Below are 10,012 nucleotides of genomic sequence, written 5' to 3' on the forward strand. Positions count from 1 at the left end.
GAGTTATAGAATTTTTAAAGTTTCTTAACTTTTGCTCAAATAATTACGTAATCGTAATTATTGAGTTTTTTTCCCGTGGGAATTCCAGGAAAAAAAGTGGCGGAAAAGGAGAAGGGAGGTCTAAAATGGTTTGCTGTAGAAGGGGGTGTATCTAGGATTAAGAACAAGGGAGTTATTAAGGATATAAAGTTAGGGCGTGGCGTTTTTTTGCTCACAAACTTAGTGCTGCTGTCGTAACTTCTGAGTGGAAGTGAATATCTTCTAAATTTATTAATGGAAAAATCTGAATTTTGCTTAGTTATGTTTTTATACATACACTGTAACACTGAATATAATAAAATATATAGGTCCTCGCTGATAATTTTGATCTAGATCACTGGTAAAGTACACAATAAAGTTTTGTAACTTGACACTAAGTTTGTAATCACAATTATAGCTGAATTGTTCCAAAATTTTCCAATTTTTTTGTTTAGGGTGTTTTGGGGGATCACTAAAAGTCTTTAGATATATGGTGGGTAGCCGTGGTACCAACACCCTCGGAGATAGCGGCAACGGCTACCTTTACCAAGTTAAGGTTTTTAGTTCAGAAAAAATACTTACAGTCCACGAAAAAATTTTAAATTTTGCACACAGTAAGTCATCACTATACAGCACTTTTTGGTGAGAAAAAAAGTTAGGGTCGTCGCTTTAAATTCGTCAGCGTTCGCACTTGTAACTTGTGAAAAGGGCGTTTCGACGCGCACTTAAGTTTGTACTGAATTTAAAGTATATTAATTATGGCAGAATTATCACGTGTTATACGTCAGTTTGTAGGGAAAATTGTGGTGAATGCACTGACACTAAGATATTAAAAAAAATATTGATATCTGACTAAGTTATGAATTTTTTAATGGAACACTATGTAAATTTAGGAAGTTTTATATTAGGAAAAACACAAAATTAGCTGTAAAAAATCGAATTTTTCACTTATTTCAGTTCTAAAACCACCAGCGGATAGCTGGCGGCAGCGCGCAACTTTTGGTATATAAATCGGATTTTTAAGACACAGTTTAGCGGTTTTTTAGAATTTTTCGAACGGAGCGACGCGGAAACGATGCTCACGGGGCGAGCGTTCGCTGCGGACTGGTTAGGTTAGGTTAGGTTAGGTTAGGTTAGGTTAGGTTCCCAGGCCTTTGGGGCCTGGGTCTCGGACTTAGGTCTGGGACCTAGGCTCCAAGGGGAGGAGTTGCTGGACTTCTACTGGGCGCGTCCCCACGGTGGCGGATAGGGGAACGCCACTCGCACTGAGCGGGTGGTAGGGGTTTTCGGACCCCCGCGGACCAAAACCAGTAGGTGTGGGCGCACCTTTAGCGGCTTGTCAGCCGCGCGGCCTAGGGGAGTAAACCCCGATTAAAAATCTAAGCTGTGAAATAGCCCTATTAATCATGGAAACAAAGACTAAAACGAAACTACCCCAGGAGGGTACCTGCGCCTCCGGCAAAGGAGAATCCCTCCGTGCATCTTCGGATGCACGCTGCCCGTTCGATTCTGGGGAGGGCACCCTTTGTTACTGTGATTCGCCCCATATGGGCGTTGACGTTGTGCCCGGGAAGGGCGGTGCGACCTCTGCAAGAAATACGGACTCCGATAACAGCCTTCGGAGTGGCGGCTCAAACGAGCCGTCACTCTCGAGGACTGGTCTCCCCTCGCGAGATCGCAAGGGGAGATTCCTCTCACGCCAAAAAGGCCCTTCTAAGGGCCAGGACAAAGGTGGAAACCGTTTTGCGGTTCTGGCTGCGGACGACAAAACGGACACCGATACAGACATGGTTTCGGGATCCCCTGACAGGCATATTGCCTTGACGGGACGGCGGAAGCGACCCTCATCCTCGACCTTCGCGTCTGGGCGTGACGGTTCGGACACGGAGGCCGAGGGCGCGGGCCTCGCTAAAATTAACACGGCGAGAAGGGGAAAGGCGAGAGGAACCACGGCGGGTCCTTCCCGCGAAAAGTTCCTCAAGCCAGCACCTGTCCGGCCGGAACCCGTAAACATACTCATCGACAACGAGTCCGACGTCGGCTCGTCGATCGTAGACGACGTTGTTGCGCTCAACGCGCAGGAACTCAGGGCGCGCGCGGGCGAGGGACTCGCCGTAATACTAGAGGTTGCCCGGAAATCCGGGAACCTCAAAGGCGAGTTCGTCGCAAAGCTGAAGAGGTCCGCGACGGACCTGAGCGAGGTGGTCGACGCCTTTGCCTCTAGGACCGAGGCCGATGAAGTGAGGCGGCTCCGAGCGGAGAACCGCCGCTTCAGGATTGAAATAGAGGCAATGAAAACGGAGCTGAAGGCGATGCGGCGCGGCTTCGCCGAGGCGAAGACGGAAGCGGCCGCTAACGCCGCCGCCGCCGCCGCCGCCGCTGCCAACGCCTCAGTCGCCGGTCCACCTGCGACACTTCCGGTGGCGGCCATGCTAGAGGAGTTCAAGCACTCCTTGACCTGCTCGCTGGGCGATATGATGAACGTCCGGCTGGCGCAGATCGAGGAGAGGCTGCCGCCGGCTCCGTCGGTCCGCCCCCAACTGGGAGCTGGTGGACCTCGACGCCCTGAGACGGCGGCCACTACGTCAGCGGCCCCCTCCACGGTTGCCCGGGAGGAAACCTGGGCAACAGTGGTCAAAAGAGGGAAGGGCAAGAGGAAGGGGAAAGGGAAGTCCTCCGCCCCTCCATCTACACCTGCAGTCGAAGGCCGGACTGCCGCCCCTGCGGTGAAGCCGACTGGCAAGCCAGCCGCGGCGTCGTCCGCGCGACCGGCCGCCAAGCCGACCGCCAAGCCGACCAAGCAGTCCGGAAGGCCGGCAACAAAGGCGACGGTTAAGGCCAAATTCAAGGCCCCGAAGACTGCGGCAGTCGTCGTCCAGCTGCAGCCGGCGGCTGTAGAGAAGGGTCAAACTTACGACTCCATCTTCCGGTCGGCTGAAGACACCGTGAAATTGGAGGAACTGGGGATCGAGCGCATCCTCTTCCGTCATACGGCGACGGGAGCGAGGATGCTCGAGATCCCCGGTTCCGACAAAGAGGAGAAGGCCGACCGGCTCGCCAGCCGGCTCAGGGAGGCCCTCTCGGACGTGGCCACCGTCGTCAGGCCCGTTAAGACCGCGCAGGTGCGCATCTCGGGCCTGGATGACACGGCCACTCCCGAGAGGGTGGCGGCGGCGGTCGCGAAGGCGACATCGTCCGACGTCGGCACGGTGAGGGTCGGGGCGATCCGCTCCGGCTTCGGCGGCATGGGCTCCACCGTCGTAACCTGCCCCGTCTCGGTTGCGAAAGCGCTGACCGAGGGGGGCAGGCTACTGATCGGCTGGAGCTCGGTGCGAGTGTCGGCCCTGGAGGCGCTCCCCATGCGCTGCTTTAAGTGCATGGGGTTGGGCCACACGCGCCCGAAGTGTCCGGCGTCTGTCGACAGGGGCAACCTCTGCTTTAAATGCGGGAACGCGGGGCACAAGGTCGCCTCCTGCCCGGAGAAGACACCGCGCTGCGTGGTGTGCGCCGAGGGAGGTAAACCCTCGGGGCACATCATGTGCGGCCGCAGGTGCAGGCCTGCGACCTCGAAAGGAAAGGGGGCCCTCGGAACCCGGGCCCCCCGAGAGACCGCAAGCCAGACAGCCGCAGACGGCGTTGCCCCCCCGGCCGCGGCGGGGGAGGTGGAGGTTGTGATGTCTGAGTAATCCATGGATCACATCAGACATCACAGCTTCCTCCAAGCCAATCTCAACCACTGCGCCAGGGCTCAGGACTTGTTGACCCAGTCCATGGCGCAGTGGATGATCGATGTGGCCGTCGTCTGCGAACCGTACTGGGTTCCCCCCCAACCGAACTGGTTGGGGGATCTCGACGGCACGGTGGCGGTCGCACTAGGCAGTCCCGCCACCCGCCCCCTCGCACTCGTGGAGCGCGGCTCGGGATACGTCGTGGTGACGTGGGGAGAGTATGCGGTCATCGGCCTCTACTTTTCCCCCAACCGCAGCCTGGCGGACTTCGAGGTCTTCCTCGACACCGTCAGAGCTGCGGTATGCCGACAGTCGCCGAGAGCCGTGATAGTTCTCGGCGACTTCAACGCCAAGTCCCGAGCCTGGGGCAACCCGAACACGGATGCGAGGGGGCGGGCCGTCGAGGATTGGGCCCTCCTCTCTGGTCTGTCACTCCTGAACGTTGGAAACGTTCAGACGTGCGTGCGATTGCGCGGGGGTTCCGTGGTGGACCTCTCGTTCGCCAGCCCCGCAATCGCGCGGAGAGTGACAGACTGGAGAGTGGAGGAGGGGGTGGAGACTCTCTCGGACCACAACTATATCAGGTTCGGGGTCTCCACCCCGTCCTCGTCAGCAGATCGGTCTAGGGGCCCGAGCAGGCTACCCCGCTGGGCCCTAAGCAGGCTCGACGTCGAGGCGGCGCGCGAGGCCGCAATCGTCCAGCGGTGGGCGAGCCACCGCGACGCCGATGGTGCCAGCGTGGATGAGCTGGCTGGCCGCTTTCGCAGGTCGTTGGCCAACGTCTGCGATGCGGCCATGCCGAAGGTCGGCCGCCGCCCGCTAGGACGGCGGGCGGTGTACTGGTGGTCGCCCGAAATAGCGGAGCTTCGTGCGGCCAGCATGACCGCCCGCCGGGCGTATCAACGCTGTCGGAGGCGCAGCGCCAGGGATCCGGCTCTGGAGGCGGAGCTGCGGGATGCATACCGCACGGCAAAGCAGGCCCTGCAGCACGCCATCAGCCGAGGGAAGGACGCCGCCTGGAAGGAGCTGCTGGCGGGTCTAAACCGAGATCCATGGGGCCGTCCCTATCGCGCTGCGCGAAGCAAGCTTCGCGCGCAGGGCGCCCCCGTGACGGAAACGATGCCGCCGGATCTCCTCTGGCGAACGGTGTCGGAACTGTTTCCGCACCGTCCCGTACATGTTCCCCCGACGATGGCGACGCCGTCGCCGTCTTCTCGGACCGAGTTCGACCCGCCCTCCCCACCCGGCATCTCGGAGGGGGAGATGGATACGGCCCTCGAGCGTCTCAGGGCCAAGAAGACGGCGCCGGGGCCGGATGGTGTTCCGGGGCGAGTATTGTATATCGCCCTGGAACACCTGAGAGGAGAACTTCGGGGACTGTTCGACAAGTGTCTAGCTTCCGGGCAGTTCCCGAAGCCGTGGAAGACGGGCCGGTTGTGCCTGATACGTAAGGAGGGCCGACCTGTCGACTCTCCCTCCGCGTACAGGCCGATCGTGCTGCTGGACGAGACGGCCAAGCTCTTCGAGAAGATTCTCGCGGACCGTCTCGTCCGGCACCTCGACGAGTCGGGGCCGGGTCTGTCGAACGCTCAGTACGGGTTCAGGGCGGGCCGCTCCACCCTGGACGCTCTGAACGCCCTTAGGTCCCTCTCCGCGGAGGTGGTGGCCAGCGGAGACGTTCTCCTGGCCATCTCGCTGGACGTGTCGAACGCCTTCAACAGCATTCCTGTTGAGACGATTGTGGAGGCACTGAAGTATCAGGACGTGCCTCCATATCTCCAGAGTCTGCTGGAGGCGTACCTCCGCGAGAGAGAGGTCTTATGGGAGGGGGGCGACGGCCGACTGTACCGCCGTCGCGTCGAGTGCGGCGTTCCGCAGGGCTCCGTCCTCGGACCGACCCTGTGGAACGTCGGCTTCGACTGGTTGCTGCGGACGCCACTGCCGCCCGGGCTCAGCGTCATCTGCTACGCGGACGACACTCTGCTGACGGCCCGGGGCGGCAGCTTCGAAGAGGCGGCCGGTCTGGCGCGAACCGGCGCGTCGATAGCGGTCGGCCGCATCGAGGCACTGGGCCTGAGGGTCTCCTTGTCGAAGACGGAGGCCCTCCTCTTCCACGGCCCACGAAGAGGCCCCCCCCGAGGTGCGCGTGTGGTCGTCCAGGGGGTGGAGATCGCCGTCAAGGCCCAGATGAAATATCTCGGCCTAATCCTGGACGGCCGGTGGAGCTTCGGTCCGCACTTTAGAGAGCTCGCTCCGAGGCTCGAGAAAGCCGCCGCCGCGCTGGGCAGACTTCTGCCCAACGTAGGCGGCCCGGACTCGCCATGCCGACGTCTATACGTCGGCATAGTTCGCAGCATGGCACTGTACGGTGCCCCCGTGTTCGCCGACGCTCTCGCGTCTCGCGACAACAAGGCCCTCCTGCGGAGACCCCAGAGGGCCATAGCGGTGAGAGCGATACGGGGATACCGTACGGTGTCGTGGACGGCGGCCACGCTCCTCGCGGGCGATCCGCCCTGGGAACTCCAGGCGGAGATGCTCGCGAGAGTGTACGCGGCAAAGTCGAGCCTCAGAGCTGGAGAAGGGCAGGTCCGTAGTATGGACCGAGCGATGGACATCAGGGCTCAAGCTAAGAGGGCCCTGATGATCAAGTGGGAGGAGAGCCTGGGGTCTCCGGCGGCGGGCACGGTGACGGTGGACGCGATACGTCCACATTTAAGTCGCTGGGTCCAAAGGCGGCACGGGGTGCTGACCTTCCGCCTGACGCAGGTGCTTACCGGGCATGGTTGCTTTGGTAAGTACCTGCACCAGATCGCGAGGAGGGAAGCCACCCCTGCCTGTCACGAGTGTGGTGCTCCGATTGACACGGCGCGCCACACGCTAGAAGAGTGCGCTGCCTGGGACCCTCAGCGGAGGGCCCTCGTGGCGGTCATCGGCGGAGACCTCGCGCTGTCGAGCGTGGTCCGCTCCATGCTCGGCAGCGCGAGGTCCTGGTCGGCCGTGGCCTCCTTCTGCGAAGAAGTTATTTCGCTGAAGGAGGCTGCGGAGCGTGAGCGCGAAGCCGACGCTCACGCCGACGCGCTACGAAGGAGGCGACCGGCGGGACGGAGGAGGCGTCGCTACGCGCTCCTCCACCCTCCGCATCGTGCTTGACGCGGGGGCGCGGCCGGCGCCCCTCTCCTCCTCGCAAGTCGCGGGGGGGAGGGGGGCGCGTGGGGCGCCCTCGTGGCGGGCGCGGTGTGGGGGGGGAGGCGTCGCTGGGTCGCTCCCCCTCCCTCCGCATCGTGCTTGGCGTGGGGGCGCTCCGCGGGCCCCTCTCCTTCCCGCAAGTCGCGGGTGGGAGGGGGGCGCGCGGGGTGCTTCCGCGGCGGGTGTGGTGCGGGGGGGGGGAGGCGTGGCGGCGCGCTCCTCCGTCCTCTGCATCGGGCTCGGCGCGGGGGCGCTCCGCGTGCCCCTCTTCTCCCTGCGGCGATGAGGGAGCGCTCTCGGTGCCCGGGAGCGCTCTACAACCGGAGGCGGCCTGCCCTGCACCCGCAGGCAGGCCCACCGTCCGGGGCGTCATGGCGAATACTTTTAGTGGTCCCGTGGCGCCCCACCAGGACGACGAGGGCACCGCTGGTTTTTACTGAGTAGTCCGGCATTGCACTTTCCGCCGGGAGTCTCAGACTTCCGTCGCCTTCGGGTGGCGGGGGTGCGTAAATGCATTTTCCAGCGTTATAAAAAAAAAAAAAAAAAAAAAAAAGGTTAGGTTAGGTTAGGTTAGGTTAGGTTCCCAGGCCTTTGGAGCCCAGGCCCCAGACTTAGGTCTGGGACCTGGGCTCCAAGGGGAGGAGTTGCTGGACTTCTACTGGGCGCGTCCCCCGGGTGGCGGATAGGGGAAGCCGCCTGCGGTTTCAAGACTGCGGGCGGTAGGGGTCTTCGGACCCCCGCGGACCAAAACCAGACGAGGCGCTACCGGGACCAGAGCGGCACTCGGGTGCCGTTCTGGTCCTGTGAGCGCGGGTGTGTTGGCGCGGAGGCGCGGAGGTGTGCTTGGCGCTGAGATGGCGCGGAGACGTGGGGGCGGGTTTTTCCTTCCCCCACACGGTGGACGGGGCGGGCGGGTTAGCCGTGGGCTCGCCCGCCCTGTAGCGCTAAGGCGCGGTGTGCGGTGTGCTGGCTGGGTTGTACTGGCTCCCTGGAGCTTTGCTCGGTTGCTGGTGCAATCCGGCAGACCGGATGCGTGAGGGCCGGGCTGTGCTGGCTCCCTGGAGCCTTGGCTCGGTTGTCGGTGCAGTTCGGCGGACCCGTGGGGTAGTTGCCGGGTCGCGCTGGGCTCCCTGGAGCTTGCTCGGTTGTTCGGTGCGATCCGGCGTTGGAGGTGAGGCTTTCGCCTAGCCGGGAGGGGCAGGACGGGTGGGTCCGGGGGGCCTGGCTCGCCCGTCCTGTAGCGCAGGGGCGCGGTGTGCTGGCCGGGTTGTGCTGGCTCCCTGGAGCTTTGCTCGGTTGCTGGTGCAATCCGGCAGACCGGATGCGTGAGGGCCGGGCTGTGCTGGCTCCCTGGAGCTTTTAGCTCGGTTATCAGTGCAGTCCGGCGGACCCGTGGGGTAGTTGCGGGGTCGCGCTGGGCTCCCTGGAGCTTGCTCGGTTGCTCGGTGCGATCCGGCGTTGGAGGACGGGCGGTCCTGGCCCCCAACGCTATTTTCCGGCGTTGGAGGTCAGGCCTGCCTGGCTTGGAGAGGGGACGCTCCTGGACATGTGTCCCCATTCTGCAGACGGTAGACTGGTCTGGTTGAGCGTCCCCTGCGTGGGGGTGGCCGGCCGGAGGGACAGTAAGACCTTCGGCCGGCTTGAGACCGCACGCGCGAGACGTGGGAGCGCTCTCGGTGCCTGGGAGCGCTCTACAATCGGAGGCGGCCTGTCCTGCACCCGCAGGCTGGCCCACCGTCCGGGGCGTCATGGCGAATACTTTTAAGTGGTCCCGTGGCGCCCCACCAGGACGACGAGGGCACCGCTGGTTTTTACTGAGTAGTCCGGCATTGCACTTTCCGCCGGGAGTCTCAGACTTCCGTCGCCTTCGGGTGGCGGGGGTGCGTAAATGCATTTTCCAGCGTAATAAAAAAAAAAAAAAAAAAAAAAAAAAAAAAAAAAAAAAAAAGGTTAGGTTAGGATAGGTTCCCAGGCCTTTATACCCAGGCCTTTGGGGCCTGGGTCTCGGACTTAGGTCTGGGACCTAGGCTCCAAGGGGAGGAGTTGCTGGACTTCTACTGGGCGCGTCCCCACGGTGGCGGATAGGGGAACGCCACTCGCACTGAGCGGGTGGTAGGGGTTTTCGGACCCCCGCGGACCAAAACCAGTAGGTGTGGGCGCACCTTTAGCGGCTTGTCAGCCGCGCGGCCTAGGGGAGTAAACCCCGATTAAAAATCTAAGCTGTGAAATAGCCCTATTAATCATGGAAACAAAGACTAAAACGAAACTACCCCAGGAGGGTACCTGCGCCTCCGGCAAAGGAGAATCCCTCCGTGCATCTTCGGATGCACGCTGCCCGTTCGATTCTGGGGAGGGCACCCTTTGTTACTGTGATTCGCCCCATATGGGCGTTGACGTTGTGCCCGGGAAGGGCGGTGACACGACTATTGCTAAGAACACGGACTCCGATAACAGTCTTCGGAGCGGCGGCTCTAACGAGCCCTCGCGCCCGAAGGCTGGTCTCCCCTCGCGAGATCGCAAGGGGAGATTCCTCTCACGCCAAAAAGGCCCTTCTAAGGGCCAGGACAAAGGTGGAAACCGTTTTGCGGTTCTAGCTGCGGACGACAAAACGGACACCGATACAGACATGGTTTCGGGATCCCCTGACAGGCATATTGCCTTGACGGGACGGCGGAAGCGACCCTCATCCTCGACCTTCGCGTCTGGGCGTGACGGTTCGGACACGGAGGCCGAGGGCGCGGGCCTCGCTAAAATAAACACGGCGAGAAGGGGAAAGGCGAGAGGAACCACGGCGGGTCCTTCCCGCGAAAAGTTCCTCAAGCCAGCACCTGTCCGGCCGGAACCCGTGAACATACTCATCGACAACGAGTCCGACGTCGGCTCGTTGATCGTAGACGACGTTGTTGCGCTCAACGCGCAGGAACTCAGGGCGCGCGCGGGCGAGGGACTCGCCGTAATACTAGAGGTTGCCCGGAAATCCGGGAACCTCAAAGGCGAGTTCGTCGCAAAGCTGAAGAGGTCCGCGACGGACCTGAGCGAGGTGGTCGACGCCTTTGCCTCTAGGACCGAGGCCGATGAGG

At 61.6% G+C, this 10,012-nt stretch overlaps 1 protein-coding gene across 1 annotated transcript; it reads left to right on the forward strand.

Annotated features, from left to right (window-relative positions):
• Positions 1-1,424: 1,424 nt before the first annotated feature.
• Positions 1,425-3,704, forward strand: LOC123658304. The gene has a single exon (XM_045593743.1). The coding sequence runs from the start codon at positions 1,425-1,427 to the stop codon at positions 3,702-3,704; it is 2,280 nt and encodes a 759-aa protein (XP_045449699.1).
• Positions 3,705-10,012: the final 6,308 nt, after the last annotated feature.

The sequence above is a fragment of the Melitaea cinxia genome, chromosome 12 (genome assembly GCF_905220565.1).
Source record: "Melitaea cinxia chromosome 12, ilMelCinx1.1, whole genome shotgun sequence".
NCBI classification, from domain to species: domain Eukaryota; kingdom Metazoa; phylum Arthropoda; class Insecta; order Lepidoptera; family Nymphalidae; genus Melitaea; species Melitaea cinxia.

Bases quoted from the DNA above. Each gene is read 5' to 3' on its own strand.
- LOC123658304 (XM_045593743.1), top strand. From the start codon at position 1,425: ATGGAAACAAAGACTAAAACGAAACTACCCCAGGAGGGTACCTGCGCC.